The sequence below is a fragment of the Platalea leucorodia genome (genome assembly GCF_965183815.1).
Source record: "Platalea leucorodia genome assembly, chromosome: 5".
Classification (NCBI taxonomy): domain Eukaryota; kingdom Metazoa; phylum Chordata; class Aves; order Pelecaniformes; family Threskiornithidae; genus Platalea; species Platalea leucorodia.
This window is the reverse complement of record NC_138827.1, coordinates 94,954,262-94,970,690: the sequence shown is the minus strand read 5'-3', so window position 1 is coordinate 94,970,690 and position 16,429 is coordinate 94,954,262. Positions and strand designations below refer to the sequence as shown.

Sequence of the window (16,429 nt, the reverse complement as noted above, 5' to 3'; positions counted from 1 at the left end):
TATTGGGCATGCATGGATGTGAAGGTAGGTGCTTTCTGCTAGAGCTGTAATACCTCAAGAGTTCATTTCAAGGGAAAACAGAAGATAAGAAGATAGAGGAGAAAGCATTGAAACGTACAAACTTCTAAAACAAAATTAAGTAGAAATAAGCAAGAGAAGAAGAACAGTACAATGCAGGCAAGCAAGAGCTTCACAAGATCACACTGAGAGGAGGAAGCAACAGACTAGATATATTGTTTTGGTATTTTATCTAACTTTGTGAAATAAAATCAGGTATTTTGTAAACTCCTGTTATTCAAAATAGATACCAAGTACCTAGACAATAAAACTACTACTACTGTAAGAGAAGTTCTCAGACAACCAGGAAATATTTGTCTAATAAAAGACAAAACGTATGTATACTCTTCTCTATTTCTGTTTCTTTATTCATTACCCAGGACTTCTGTATAGAGTCAGGAGATCTTTTTCTATAAAACAGCCAAGCCTAACTATAGTTACTGGATGCCCAAACATAATTAGCAGGCATTTCAGAGAACCTTTAGACTGTCTTACCTCTTTCTTTTAAAGGTCCCTGAATTTACTGCCCTGCAATCACCAACTTCCCACTCCACTGAGACGTCCCAGTATGCACTGGGTTGTTGATGTCAGTAACATCACTGATCGGCGATGGAGCCGGGAATCTGCCTATGAGGAAAAGGTAAGTTTGGTTTTATTCAACATGGAGCAGATCTCCAAGGTTTTCTTTCTAAATTCTTATTTTATATCCAAAGTGATTTAAAATAAGAATACTGAAAACATTAAGAATCTTAATGTCTGCAGGTTAGATGAAATGCCTGCTAATTAGTAACTACACCTACAGGGGGCTTCCAGAGGTCATCAGCTAGTTAAATACGGTCTAGAAAAAAAATGCATAAAAAAGAAATAATAATCTTCCAATAGTTCTTATTCCACACTTGAAGTGCTAGACTGAAGCTTGAGTCTAGGAATGCTGGCAGATGCAAAGGCAATAGATTTGAAATGTATGGCTTTATAAGTCAATTTAGATAGAGAATGTATCTTTAGCCAAAGCAAAAACACATACATGAATACATAAGTTATTTAACATATATTTAGGCTCTACATTTTTTTCTAGGAACTTTTGAGGAGGAAACTGTTTACTTAAGTGAAATTGAAGTGTGGCATATTATTTCAGTTCTACTGACAACAAATTAGGCTGGATAATTAGATTTTTTTTTCTCCCAAAGCTGTAGAGAGTGTACATACAGACGGGGATTAGGATGCAGGTGCTGTAAACTCCTACTTTCATGACCAAATCATAGAGTACTTAAAAAAAAAAAAAAAAACCAACCAAAAACAACCAAAAAAACCAACACCACAACAGAAAATGGTGTCAGGCAAATGCTTTAAGTTAAAACTAGAAACTAGGTGGCATAAATATACCAACACACTAGTCCTTTGTCTTTCTGAGAGAGAATGAGAAGATAGAGCAAGTGCAGAGAACAGAGAGAACAGCTGGGTCCTTTGAATGAAAACATCAACTACACATGGGATTTGGAGTTGCTGTGGCCCCAATGCTACTTTTTTTTGTAATACGGATTTGCCTAGGGGTTTCTCCAAAAACTCTCCAGCCCTCACAGTAAAGTAGCATGCCATGACTTGTTAACCTGGTTGACACTTCCACTGATGAGATGTCTGTCTTCCCTGATACATTTATTTTGTAAGGCCACATGAGATCTGTAAGCAACATGATTCCAACAAAATACTTCAATGCCTGAATTTTCCCAGTAGATTTTTACAGTACAAAAGCCCAAGTTGTGCAAGTCCTGTCCCTTCCCTTCACCAAATCAGAAATGACCCTGTTCTAAGTTAAGAGCTGGTTCTGCTTTCCAAAAGAAAAAGAATGTACTTTGTACACTTTACCAGTGTAAATCTTTAAACAGATACATAGTTGATATAAATTCATATTTCATGGAAACAAAGTTAGCAATGCATCTCTGCGAGAAAAGCAACAAAAATTCTTAATTTACAGATAACATCATTTTTTTTCCCAAAAAAGTTTAAGCATGAAACGGATCACATTATTACACAGCACTGGAACATGAACAGTAAAGATCTTGCAACTATCTCTCCTTGATGCGTGGTTTCAATGAGTAGACAGACCCCTGCTCTACAGATACAGCATCATTGCATAATACACCCCAGGTGTTAAATCTATGCATCAAGAGTTTTTTCAAGACTTTTACACTTACATTCTTGTATTGCTAGTTTTATTTACTATGACTGACTTCCCACTCTGGTCCACGTTGTGCTCTAATCCAAAGTAAGCAGCTACCCTGTGCAACAGCATTCTATGGTAAGATGTCATTGGGGGAAACTTTTTTCTTGGAACTCTGGAAGAAAGGAATAGTAGCATTATTAAATAAACAGGAACACTCTTGAATTCTCTTTTCCTATAAGAGTACAGTACTTACTCGTTATTACCAATGAAATCTAAAATTTCCTGTTCTAATTTCAGCAGCATCATTCTGTCCCTGAAAATAAAAACACATCAACTCACATATGAGACACTCCAATAACTGCAGTTGTATTCATCTTAAGAATACACAGATAAGATCTGTGATCAAGGGATGATGGCAAGCTGTAAATAGGATGACCAGGTGTCAAATGCAGTATTTTTAGGACAAAGTATTCATTTTTCACTAAGCTATACTGTATTGAACCCGCCTAGTGAAACATGCTGTTTCATCTCAGAAAGATCCTCCAAGTAGTGCCCAGTAGGCTCAATGGAAAGTACAGTCATTGAGAAGACAGTCTTAAGAAGAAGGAAAAGCAGTGACTAGGTTGTTTTTTGTTGGTTGGCATGGGTAGTAAGATTTGCAGAGGCCTGAACTGGCCCTTGGATTGTGAAACACATCATGGGATCACTGAGACACAGACTGACAGAGTACAGACAACGGGAGGCACTACTACAACATACCAACACCCAAGTGGTTAAAATCTGGCACACACTGCAACATGATGAGATATCAAGAAAATACAAAAAAGCTAAAACTCAAGGTGATAGAAACGAACATTAGTCTTAAAAATGCTTATGCCAGTTCCAAAAAATCATTAACATGTAATGAAATTAACTGTCGCACAGTTCATAATTTGTGCGCATCAGATAACTCAGCTCCCCTGTTATTGCACATGTAAACCCACAGCAGACCTTCACCTACAATTTCTTATTTTCATTGGGATGCTTTATGATTTCAAATAGGAACAACAGAAGAGTCTAGCAGAGGTCTGTGCTTTCTAATTTTACTCTATAGGACAAAATGGTGTTGGCCCCTTATTATAGCTCATTTTACATTTTTTGCCAATAAAATGGAATCCCAATAAATTATCACATTGGAAATAATAACTATAATATGAATGCATAACAAATAGCAGTGGAATAGCTTTAGCAACAGCAGCACAATTGCACCGAGTTAGTTCCTTGCCTTGTACGTATAGCCACAGACCTAGCACAAAACCCCTCTGAGGAAAAGGGCAAACAAGATAGACAGCAACATACTGCAAACCTCAAAGCAACAGAACCATGTCAACTCTGTTGCTAACAAATGATGGACTGGAAATAGGACAGATTTGGTTTCTGATGTGCAGAGTGAAGATGTATGTCTCTAACTATGGTTATATGGTACAGCTTAAAAAAAAATTCCTTTGTCTATAAATTGAGTGCAAGGCAGATTAAGGTAAGAGAAGGCAGTTTGGTCTCTAACAAGCAGACGCTAAGGAAGTACAAGTTTTAGAGACAAAGTATTAGAGTTTGCTCAGGGAGAGAACTGCACAGAACTCATTATTTGCCTATTAAACATTAAAAGCATTTAAAACATTTCAACGTCCTGAACCTCTGTTCATATAACACACAAATTACAGTGGACTGGTGTTTCAGATAGCCTGTGCAACAAAATATCATCCTAAATAACTGACATGTACTGTTAGACATTTAAGAGGGGGGAAAAAAAAAATCCAAACCAAAACAAACTAGGTGGTGTGACACCTCAGGCATCAACAAGAAAGAAAAGCAGAAAGTTGACGTTACTGATGCTTACCTGGGATTGTTTTTTAATGTATTTACTAAAAATTCGTGAAGATCTATACCAGTGGAATCTGTATACTCTTGGCTGGAATCTAAGTGTGAGGGGGAAGAGAGCAAAATTACACTTTGAAAAACCACTAATACTATTTTTTCAAATTATTGCTGAACATACTATTTATGGATCAATGCTATATAACTATTAGGCATGTTATTCCCAAAATTAAACACTTCCAGTTTCCAGGGAAAAGGCTCACAATTAAAAAACAAAACAGAAAACTCAACAACATCACCCCCCAATCCCCTAATTCAAATGTAATACAGAAGCAAAAGCTTCAGGAACACTGCCAATCTATTAACAAATTGCTATATATTTTGAAGCAGTATATCACCCTGAGTCACCCAATTTCCATCACCCTTCCGAGTTTTCTCAATATACTACACTGCACTGCTGTACACACTTCTGTGGATCAGCAGCTGATCTACAGAATTACTGGATGTTGCCTGAAGAAATACTGTAATTCAGAATGTAACAGTTTAACCTTCACAAATGTTACTTTGTATTATTAAAAATCCTTGTTCTGTTGGGCTTTGTTTTCACAACATAAGGCTTATAAATTTTCAAAAAGAAGTCTCTCAAACTTCTGCCTCCTTTCTGGTTTCAGTGAAACAAAGTATTCAAATTTACATTTTGTTCTCTAAAATCTGTCACTGAAAGAAATGATTTAACACCAAATCTTCCCTTACATGAGCACCTTCCAGAGTTCCAGGTCTTAGAATTCAAAGCTACAGGTGTTTTAACAACATTTTTGGAACTAGATTTCTTCCAAGCACTACTTATGTGTTAACCTAGTCTCAAGTTAGGCACAGCTCAAACTTATAACTAGGTCCTAGCTGTTCCAGGTCTTTTTGTGGTCAGTACGGACAGCAGTCATTGCAAATTAGTTCTATTAGCAATGAGGGGACTACTGCATGGAGAAGGGTAGGATTCAGTGGAGACAGAATCTATGCAGGCTTTTTCATTAGAAGCAACAGTGCTGGCAGAGCAGCCTCTTGGCATAGTGGGAAACTGGGTGACCAAAGTGTTCAAAAACAAGACCTACATTTTTCCTGGATAAAGTCCAAGTCCACCTGAGGACAAGGAATCTCTAGTTCCCTAAAGAAGAATGATAGTGGGTTCCTTCATCTGCAGAGCTTGTTATGCTATCAATCCTGCCCATATGTTAGCAAGAGAGTATAAATGAAACCAAGCAAGTTTGAGCATTTATGGTTTGGGATTACTTTTGATTCTGAGGAGGGGAAAGGGAAGAAAAAAAAAAACAAAACCCCCACAACTTTAAGATTGAGTAATTATTTACTTTAATGTTCTTAATTTGCAAGTGAGCAATAATTTAGTTATAATTACTAGAAGACTGATGGTTAAATTCTATCATTTTCTATTTTGGCACATCCTAAATTGGGAAGTAATTAACCTCCAGAGGAGATAGTGGGTGAATTTAGAACAGCTACCTCTACCTTAGGCATTTTGTCACTTTGCTCTCAACTCCTCATCATTACCTAACACGTTGGGTATTTTGTTTAGGGGCAGACGAGGGTGGGGTTTGGTGTGTGTTGTCCCCCTCCCCCCCTTTAATTTTAGAAGGTGGGCATGTACTTTTAAAGGTTGAGCGAGTTAGCTCTGAAAGAACGCCCTATTTTTTAAGGCACCATTTCAAAGACCGAGATTTATAAATGCAGTTAAGTTCTCCATCCTAGTGCTTTTTATTTCACAAACACCTGGCTGCCAGCTGGGACAAGATGCACAGAAACGCCACATGAGGAAGGCCTTATGGAATTGAGGGACACAAGATGGACAAGTGCTACCTGCCTCAAAAAGAATTCTAGCTTTAAAGAAATTTCCTACACACTGGTTGATCCAAGATGTTTAGATAAACATTCTGGATTCTTTCTTTAAAGCAAGAGCTGTGCAATGATTTGCCAACTTAAATGCATAAAGTCTTCTACCTTTAGGAGGCATTAGGTAACATGGACAGAGACAGGCTTACGTCATTAATTTTACAGTCCTATTTGAGGTTAAAACCCAAAGATTTTCAGCAGATAAGAACAGATCTTCAATCCAGACTGAAGGAATATTACGGTGAAAATATAATACTTGTCATTTTTACTTATGTAGTTCCACCCTTGCTCCAAAACTTTATAGAAAAATTCCAAATACTATCAAAAGTAAAATAAACAAACAAACAAGAACATTGACTTCTGTTGAATAAAGATGAGAAGAAGTACGAAGGTAGCTGTCATTCTCACTTAAGTTTCACAAATCCCGTAACAAAGTCTGGGAATAAGATAATAACTTCTACTGACTAGTAAAGCCAGTTTTCCAAAGAACACTTGGACACAACTGAGGAGACACAACTGCATTTATGCTGCTCTGCATAGCTAGACAGGTGAGAAAGCAAAAGCATTTCCTGGAGTACAGGTGTTTGATGAAGCCTCAAAAGCACTGTATCCTCTGGGACCAATTCCTTCTCCAGCTCAAAGATGTCTGATCTATTTACTTCATTTGCTAAAAAAAAGAGCAATGTTTATGCAGTGATGACCTGGAAGCAAACTGTATTTTCTCTAAACATTCTTTATCTAAACAGTACATATAAAAGCACAATGACAGGTAGCAAACCTCTTGATAACATTTTTCTGGACAGTTTATCACTGGATTTTTCCTTTTCCGTTTCATCTTTTGCAGGCTTTTCTTCTTTTTCAAAAGACTGTGACAACTGGATCTGAATTTTCTCCTGTCAAAAGTAAAAATCAGTCATCATGGAAATTATTTCAAGCAATAACTGCAAGAGAACTGTTTTGTACTATATTACCTGCAAAATAAAGAAGTAACAAGGAAAATAATTGCCTTCATATTCTTTCTGATCTCACATGTACTTTATGTGACCACAAAATGAAATTATTTATCAATACATCAAAAACTATAGAAAAGGCATAGAAAGTACCATACATATTTTAGAATTTACACACACTTTTAGGCCCTGAATACTATTTCAAAATGAATCCGAAGTATCTAACTTGATACACATATGAAAATAGTCCAGTTTTTCAGATGTATAGGTTTTACACAGCTTCTAAATTTCTAAGTAATGCATCGTCCACAATGCTTCCCCCCCCCCCCCCTTTTTCTCAGTTCTTGACTATAAAAGCTTGTTTCAAATCTCAATTTGGTTTATACCAAGAAGAAAAAAAAAAAAAAAAAAAAAAACCACAAATGTTTTAATCTAATAAAGACCAACATTCCCAGTTCCACAAAAAAGGGAAATATTTACAGTACAATATATCAAGGCAAAATTTGCAAACCTTACTGTCATCAAGGCTTAGGTTCTTAACTTCCTGTATATTTTGACAGAGTAGCTTTGTGTGTAATCATCTCAAAATCCATGTTTTTATACAAGTGACATAAAACCTGTTTCCCAAATACAGCAAAAAAGAGCTTCCCTTTGAAATTATAGTGACATAATGCTCCCCTAAATAGTGGAAGATTGTCATTTATTTTTCACGCCTCTTTACTCTTTAACAAGATTGTCAGTGAAGGACTAACATATTTCAGACAGCAAAAACAGAGGAGGTAGAGGGAAATGGAGACAACATGTCTGAATGACTCCAAGAAGATGAGTGGCAAAGTCCTGTAAGAGTGAGGCTCCCCCACTACCTTTTATCTTGAACTCCCTCAAATGTCAATTTTGCTCCCCCAGATGCCAACTGAGTCAATGCTGTCACCCCCCCACCCAAGAACATCTGATCCTTCCCAACCCAAAGAACCTGCCCCATATCCATTCTCGCCTATCACTCTTCTGTCCTGTACCTAATCCTTTCCCATGCAAGTCCTCACTCTTCCTTCAAACCCATTCTTACCCATATCCAGGCACCTGATTTAAGCTTCTCCTCGTGTGTCATTCCACAGACTTGATCTCGCTCATGTAAGCTGGCCAGAGTTAAACATAGTCAGGACTCACCAAGGCTAAAGACTGTTTCACACGCAAACACATCCTTGCATAACCTGCAGTAATGCTTCTCCCTGCCTAGCACACCAAAACTGTGCTCTCTACCTTGGTCCCTTCAGAGCTGGGCAATGGGAACCCTATACTAGTGAGGTTATGGTTAAAAACTAGTTTCAATATGCATTTTTGGAGTAACAACTTTTTCAAATGAGAAAAAAAGTTTAGCTGATAGTTTTAATCAGCTCTCCCTTTCATTACGATTTTTCCCCCACATTAAATGTTCTACTTAAACTTATTAATTCATGAACACCCTGCAAAACAGCATTACAAGTGTGAAGACTTCCCAGCTTTTATGAGAATATCTATAACGAAGTCTGATAAAAACCATTACCAATCACTAATAATGAACCCTCTTGTGTAAGTCTTTCCTAGTGTTGAGAATTCACTTGGCTACAAACCTTCAACAGTCCAAAACAAATCTTTGCATTCCTCACCTCCTGAATCTGAATATAATTCAAATGAGCAATTTATTTGTCACTACAAAGTGCATTACACCTACTGTTGACCTCATAGCTGCATAAGTTACGTGAAAAAGAAAGAAAGAAACATATCTATATCTTATTAAGAAATTACTTTTGACTTGGATCCACCAACACGTTATTCTCCATTTTACAATAATACTCTACAAAACTATCAGTAAAGCAAGGAAATTTTCATAGTCTGATTTTCTTCACTAGAAAATTGATTGACTACATATTCTAAATTCATCTGAAGTAAAAGCATACAGCAATAGTTTAGTCAAAGGATTTCAGCAAGTAGTCATTTTCATACTTCTTTTCCCAACGAGAGCTAAAAAAGGAATAGCCATCTGAACAGCCAGTTCTTCTACTACCACCAATTCTACTTCAAAGTGTGATACAACAGAACTGTGTACCAAAGGGCACTTTCTTGTGATTTCATGCTATAAAGACTGTAGCATCTAATTAAATATGACCTACTTGACTGGAAAGCTGCCGAAAAATCTTTTAACTCTATTCCCTAAAATTTTTTCAATCCCACCCTGTTTGTAGTGGGTCTCTGCCGGCATACTGATTTAACAGACTCTTCGCTGTAACTCAGATCACCTATCTGAAGTCCTCATTGTAGCAGAAGAAATTGTCACCAAATCCTCAACAAACAAGAAAAAGCCAGACAAAAGCAAAACCGCCCAAACCATCAAAACCTGATAAATTTCTCCAGCTTAAAACACTTGAGAAAGAGGTAAGAGTCAGGAAACATTACAGAATATTACTCAAAGGCCCTACATCCTGGGGCCTTTACCTGGCTTTTTACCAGCAATCCCCAAAACCAACAACCACCTGAATTTACACAAGTCACTATAAACTAACATTACAGATCCTGGTCTTCTCCTCCTACCCCCACCTCCTTTGGGTTGTTTTATTTTGCTAAAGGAGAAAAAGTTAAATCTTTTGAAGGTTTATTTCCTTGTTACACATAATAACTGTCATTCATATGAAAACATCTCTTCCTTAAAAAGCTGAAATGGATCATCCTTTGCCAGTGTTTGTGCTTTATATTAGAGCATACAGAATCAGAACCCTAATCCCTAATATTTAGACAAAGGGCAGCAAGAGAATAAAGAGCTAGTGTATTTACAAAGATAAAAGATCAAATAAATCAATGACATTCTTCCTCCTGCAATAAACTGACAAGCTTGTACTTCCATAGCACCTTTTAGTAAAGGGTTGCCCCTGCTTTTTAACAAATAAGGCTTAAAAATTTGTGATCTCTTACCTAGGTTTCTCAGTAAAGAACAGTATCTTTTTGCGTGTTGCAATTGCTCAAGAAAAAAGAAACAAGTATATCAGAAAATAAATTGATCTGCTTGAGACAATTTGTCTGCTCTGTCAACTTCTTTCATTATAGCCTTCTGAGGAGAAGCAGCCAACAGTGGCAGCAGCAACTTAAGTGACTTCTCCACCTGCATGTGCTTAGGAGTTTTACCTTGCTAAGAGCTGCTGGACACACTAGCGCGGAAGGTGACTGAAACAGTAACAGGCAAAACTACAGAGTTATCCCCAAACTCACACCAGTTCCTAGTTGAGTAAGTATATTTTTCATCCTATCAAGGCTAACACTTTCTAACCATTAAAAGTTGAGATTCTTCAAGTACTATGAGCAACTTTATCCTGAATTTTATTCTTAACTCTTAAAATCCGTTTTAAGTATGAACACAAAACTGGAAGCCATTTTTCAGTTGTAACCACTGATACAGCAGAGCAGTGACTTTTCCAGCAAGGGGAAGCAATCACAGAGGTTATTCTCGTGCTGCCAGAGACGGTTGTGCAAGACAGTCTCTCACTTCACCTAGCCACTGGACCTCCCACACGTCCCAAGCACGATTAATGCATACACAGCCTGCCTCAAAGTGTGGAGCTTGAGGCAGTCAGCAGCCACTTGGTGCTTACAGAAGAACTTTTCCATGCCATTCCCAAAGATCCTTTGGGAAAGAAAGCAAAATGTGTGAAGAAATTGCCTGTATTAGTTGTTACAGAGGGTCCTAGAAGACCTGTGCGCCATAGGATGTGCATTCCAGCATCAGAACTTGTAACAAATTCCTACATCCAACTCTTCTCTTCAATATGCATTTCTCCACTCTACAGGGAAGAATTAAATTTGTTCTCTCAATCATTTGCATAGTTATTGGGATTCATAAGCCATTTTTTTCTAGATTACTCTTTCTAAAGAAAACTCACACCTAGATCTAATTTTGTTTCTTAATATACAGTCTGGTTTATGGTATTCCTTTCGTACAAACTTGGATTACCACACAATTCAATGAATTCCATAGAACTGGCCTTTACATCTCTTCTGCTACTGCAACAATTCCTTTCAAGAAGAACCTTGCAGTACGGAGCTAAGGACAGATTCCCAGAGGGCACATTAACAAATGCCACCTGCAGAGAATGCTTATTATAAATGTCTGATTTTGAACCATTAAATACATGGTGTTGTATAGTGCTGGAGGTTTTTAAAGTCCTGAGGTCTCTTATGTTTGAAGTACACTGTGGATGAACAACCCATCAAATTAGGATTCTTTCTTCCTGTAATTAGATACAGTGACTGAAAAAGTTAAACCCTACTGCTTCAGACTAAACAATGAAGCCTGAACTAGATCTCACAGTCAGTTTTGTTAATCTTATGCAAAACATTACAACAGGGTTGTAAATCATTGTAAACAGCATTAACTTTTCTGTTGTCTTTTAATCTCTTACTCTGCAGCCTATACCAATCTAAGACTTAGATTTTCATCAAAATAGCAGGCCCAGTTTCAAAATTTCTCTAGTCAACTCTTCAAATACTGGTATATTAGTGAAGGACTAGGAAAAATACTATTTTCTGATTTTTTCCCAAGGCAGGGGGCGGAATCTTAGATCAATCTTACAAAATTTTAATTAGCTCGACAAATACCTATGAGTTCTCAAGCACCCTCCCTCCCCAAAACTGAACTACCACTCCCCCAGCAAAACCCCCTCACAGCCTGCTCTTCTACTGGTTCCTTCCGCTTCTTAAGAAAACTGAGACTTTTCACAACAAGACCGTTTAGAAGCTTTTCAAGTAACAGCAAAGTAAGTCAACATGCTTTATGAGTAAGCCACTGAAGATCATTTCAGTTTTGTTAGGAGTGAAAAAAAGAGCAGCAAGAAAAGCATTTTGATGCCCCTCATTCATACATAGAACTAAAACCAGTAATAGTATTTTGCTCTAAAAATACAGACTGGTATGAAGGTAATGTCAGGAAAGCTAGATTTTGGTTTAAAGTCTCTTAAGTATTTTTACATATTTTGCCCAGCATTTAGGAACTTCTTTAAATGTGTTATACCATCTTAATAAATTAGTCTTCAGACAGACCTCAGGTATGTGTTAATAAAACTACCAGCAATTATGACCAATATGCAGGAATTCAGTTAAAACAGCAGAACTTACAACTGTTTAAATCTTCTAAATATAAAAAGCTGATAAGTTATGCTGCATATTAATCACCATTTTTCTGTCTTACTGATGGTAGACAGCACTTACGCAGTTTAAGACTGCCTCAAGTGCACTGTAACACTAGAAAGTTAAAACAACTAATAAAACCCCTCTTCGTGTTCCCCAGATATCAACCATTATAGTTCAGAAAAACAAAGCAGCAAATTCTTCATCTGATATTACCACCTCTATTAAAGCTGTATTAAAGAAGAAGTTAAAATCATATGGTGTCTGCATATTTAAAGAGTACCCAAAAGATTTTCTTTTGAACAACAAGTTACTTCAAATTGTTTCAGAAACTTCAGTAACATGATTTTTACCTGGAGGTCCTGTGATATTTCAGCTGTGGGAGGTGGTGGATATTCTTCACATACAGCAAGGCTCCGAACTAACTTTAACTTTGTGTTTGACTAAAGGAAAGTATGTAAAATTAAAAACTATGGCTTATAAAAAAAAATTATATAAATATACCATAAGCCGTTATTTTCCCATTCATTTTATGTAAAACAAAATGGCTGAAAACTGCATTTTTAATATTTTCAAGAGAATAAATAATTTCCTTTAGGAAGAAAATACCCAAGCAATTGCAGCTTTTGAAGGCACTGTCAGCACAATAGAGCACATCTAATGAAAAGTAAATAATATCTTTGGGAAAGTGTTTCTCTCCATAACAATAAAAAGCCACCAAAAATATAAAGGCAAACCACAAAAGCAGACAACTAGGCAAGACAAAAATCCAACAGAATAAAACAAAGCTTCAATACCAAAAAATAAAACTAAAGGCACTTTTCACAAAGTAACAAAGCTTCATCAAGCATGAAGGGCTTCCTTAGCATGCCAGCACACAAGTCTACTGTACCTTCGACCTTTTTGCTGTCTGTCCAAAAGACTGCACTGGCCGCTGAATGATAGGCACAACAGAAAAGGTTTATATTAAACTTAATAGTACAATTTTATTAATGCAAAAGTCAGTATAAGAGAAAGCTTCAACAGTTATTACTGACATTATGGTCAAATCTGTGAAAGGAACAGCAGGTGCTTTTGGCTGAAAGATTACATGCTCTCCCATTTTCATTGTGCTTGTCCTTGATTTCTCATCTTCATTTATCAACAATGGATATTGGAATTTAACAGGAAGCAAGCATTATTCTTGTTCAGTAAGATCCAAGCACTTTACTCTCTCAGCCAGCTCCCACATTTTAAATTCTCATGTCCTAATTTCCTTGGCAACATGACATGGTTTTTCTAATTTTCTTCCTATTCCTGAAACCTACCTGGAAAAAGGATATAAAAAAAGAAAAAAAAAAAAAAAAGGCATTGCCTCTACCAAGGGAACATATTATGACCTACCATAAGCAGGTTAAAACATACTTTTTTTTTTTTTCTTTTACCTTAGGAGCTATGAAAATGAACTTTAAAATGGGCTACTGGTCAATCTTCTTCTCTCTTAAATTTTGTAACTTACTATGTATTTATATGCTCTTTCTCCTCCCGGATCCCTTCTTCTATTACTATTGCTTCTTTTAAAAAAAAGCATTACCAGAGTTTTGCTAGAGTATGCATGATTGAAGGTACATTTGAATCAACAAAAGTGTTTCACAATTTGTTAACTGCATAGTTAAAACTAACTCAACTCTTTGTGACAGTTACACAGGAGTAAAAGCACTTACGGTGACATAACACAATTTAAGTATTGGTTTCACTGTAGAACTAAAACTGTTTAACAGACAAGCCTTTAACAGAACTGGTTTTACTGAGCACAGGCCTAATATTTGTAAGGAAAAAGTAACACTGGTAATATAATTTCAAATGCTGTTTAATAGGCAATATTTCCTCCTTTATGAAAGGGGTATCCTTTCAGAATGAAACTAAATAAAAACTCCGTTTGAAAACTACATGAAGACAGCCCTCCTTGCCCTAGGCGCATAGGAGCAGATGTCTATCAAGTGCCTTAATTTCTTAGCAGGACATACATGTTGCTAAAAAGAACACCTAACCTATAGTAAAGGGTTCTACCATGTAGAGGCAGAAGAACAGCTATTTTTCTAATTTTCCTCAAGTCCCAAATGTCTTTTTTGGATGTTGTGCCAGCTTAGCTGAAGAGCAGCAGAAGGGGAGCTCATTTAAGCTCATTTCACTATATAACAGGATTTTAAATAGCAGCACTGAAACCTAACTGAACTCATCATCATTTTTTTAAAGGAAGCTTGCTGAAACTTTGAGCAGCAAAGACATTTCAAATGTTCTCATACCTGGAACAATACAGAGACACTATCTTTTCCTGTTAACCTGCAAAATATTTTTTTTCTTTCAATCAGCTATGCTGAAAGCATACACTGCATATTGAAAGCTAGCGCTTTGCATATCCCTTGCAGAGTTTTTATTATACCAAGCTACTAAACTTTCAAGAACTGAATGATTTCCCAGCCTCATATCAATTACTCCAGCATCAATCACCGATTATCTCAGGTGGGTTCAAATCAAGTAGTGTAAACTTAAAATCAAATCAGTACTGCTAGTGGAGTCCTCAGTGCACTGTCAAAACAACATGCTAAAGAACCTACACTTGGGCAATTGTTTAGCTTTTGCAAAATGTTGGAAGCTTTGAAGCCAGTATATAACTGAAAAGTGTATATGGAAGCAAACACCGCAGAGCCACCATTTGGGGGTGGGGGTTGAGGGGGGAGCAGGGGAGGAGGGAAGAGAAGGAAGGGGCGGGGGGGTGGGATATCAACTTCGTTATAACAGGACGTAAAAGACATTTTAAACTAGCCAAAGAGAATTTCTAATACAGTTAACCAAAACTTTACACATAAGTTACTGCTCACTAATTAGATAAGACATACATATTTAAAAAAAAAAAAAAAGTGAAGAGATTGTTGCTGGGAACCAGGACCCATATCATAACTAAATTTAATGAAGATCTGTACAAAGCACATATCTCCTCCTCACCTTACCTCAGTAAAGTCTCAGGAATCCATTGCAGCCAAAACTTATGTATGTTTGTTTATGCCAAAGTGAAGCAAATGCCTCAAAATTTAATTGAGATATTGAAATGATCTAGTTTCAAATCTGAATTCTTGTTTACAATTAATGTGGTTTTTGGATTTCAGTCACAATAGGACAAGTTTGACGGTACATTCCTCTAAGTGTTTTACATGCGTTGTATCGCATCTTCCATTTTGTTTGCAGAATTACAGTTCTATTTCCAGGTTGGAAAGCCAACCCAACTGACACTGTCAATTATGCTGCATTTAAAGATTTTTTTTTTTTAAAGATAGGTGTTTGCAGCCTACGGGGAATAAGTTAATCAAAGCAATATAGAGTATTCAGGGTAGTAAACTAAGGTATTTGAATACCATGCCACTCAATCTCATGAGCGCCTAACAATTTTCTGGGACAAAACCAACACCAATAACATTGGGGAGAGCTGGGGCCCACTATCGGAGGGAGGTTCTCCCTTGACTGAAATGACTCAAACCTCAAAGTTACACATGAGATAAGTATCATCCCACCCATCATATTAAGATTTGTTATCTAGAAACAACTGCCTTGTAAAACAATCCTTTGACAGGCATGGATTCCTCGCTTTCCTGCATGACTTTAAGGATGTCGAAACCTGAAATACAAGCCCCCATATCCAGCTGTAACCGTGAGGAATAAGCAGTACACACTTGACAGGTAAGAAGCACTGGAATAAATCTGGTATGGCTGGACTGCAGGGACAGCTAATGTGAGAAAAGGCCTATGATATAAGGTCTGCACCTGGAAATACAAAACCCACCCAGAGTCCTGCGATAGCAACAGTAACGGCATTCACAAAACTCGAAGATGATTATGCACAGTTCCTTTCTCGGGCAAAACCATGCCGATGGAAGATAACTACATTTCCACTGGAATTCCAGGACAATAGGTAGTCAACGCATGTTGTAGCTGTTAATGCACATTTTCTCTCTGTTCAGGTCCATGAATTTTAGTTCTGTCCTAATTTCTCTGCATTTGCGCCTACAGAACATCTTTATGTTCCCCATTTGTGAAAAACAATTTATAGCTACTTTAGAATACGTCATTCTTAGTGAGTGCAAATTAAGCAACTTCTTTATATTTGCAGCTCTTAAAGACTTAGTGACTCGAGAAAACACTGTGTTAATGAAAGCAAGATTAAAAATAAATTTATGCCCCATTTAAAGTCATTATGGGCATGACTTTAAGACAGTGTTTAAAAGCAAGTATTCCAAATAATTGCATAATGAAAATAATTATTATTTTTTTGTCTTAAAAAAACCCCACACAACAACTTTTAGGACCAACTACTATGCTT

The 16,429-nt window shown here is 36.8% G+C and overlaps 1 protein-coding gene across 15 annotated transcripts in view; it reads right to left on the bottom strand.

Moving 5' to 3' along the window:
- Nucleotides 1-16,429, bottom strand: part of R3HDM1 (R3H domain containing 1) — a 54,579-nt gene that overhangs the window by 32,231 nt on the left and 5,919 nt on the right. For 12 of the 15 annotated variants that reach the window (XM_082313083.1, XM_082313090.1, XM_082313097.1 and 9 more), the window contains exons 3-8: nucleotides 12,968-13,009; nucleotides 12,429-12,518; nucleotides 6,753-6,867; nucleotides 4,095-4,173; nucleotides 2,472-2,531; nucleotides 2,250-2,390 (exon numbers count right to left, since the gene is read on the bottom strand). In XM_082313083.1, the coding sequence (XP_082169209.1) occupies nucleotides 2,250-2,390; nucleotides 2,472-2,531; nucleotides 4,095-4,173; nucleotides 6,753-6,867; nucleotides 12,429-12,518; nucleotides 12,968-13,009 (527 nt within the window). The remainder of the gene's footprint in view (nucleotides 1-2,249; nucleotides 2,391-2,471; nucleotides 2,532-4,094; nucleotides 4,174-6,752; nucleotides 6,868-12,428; nucleotides 12,519-12,967; nucleotides 13,010-16,429) is intronic. The other 3 variants (XM_082313095.1, XM_082313089.1, XM_082313091.1) reach the window with 2 other exon arrangements.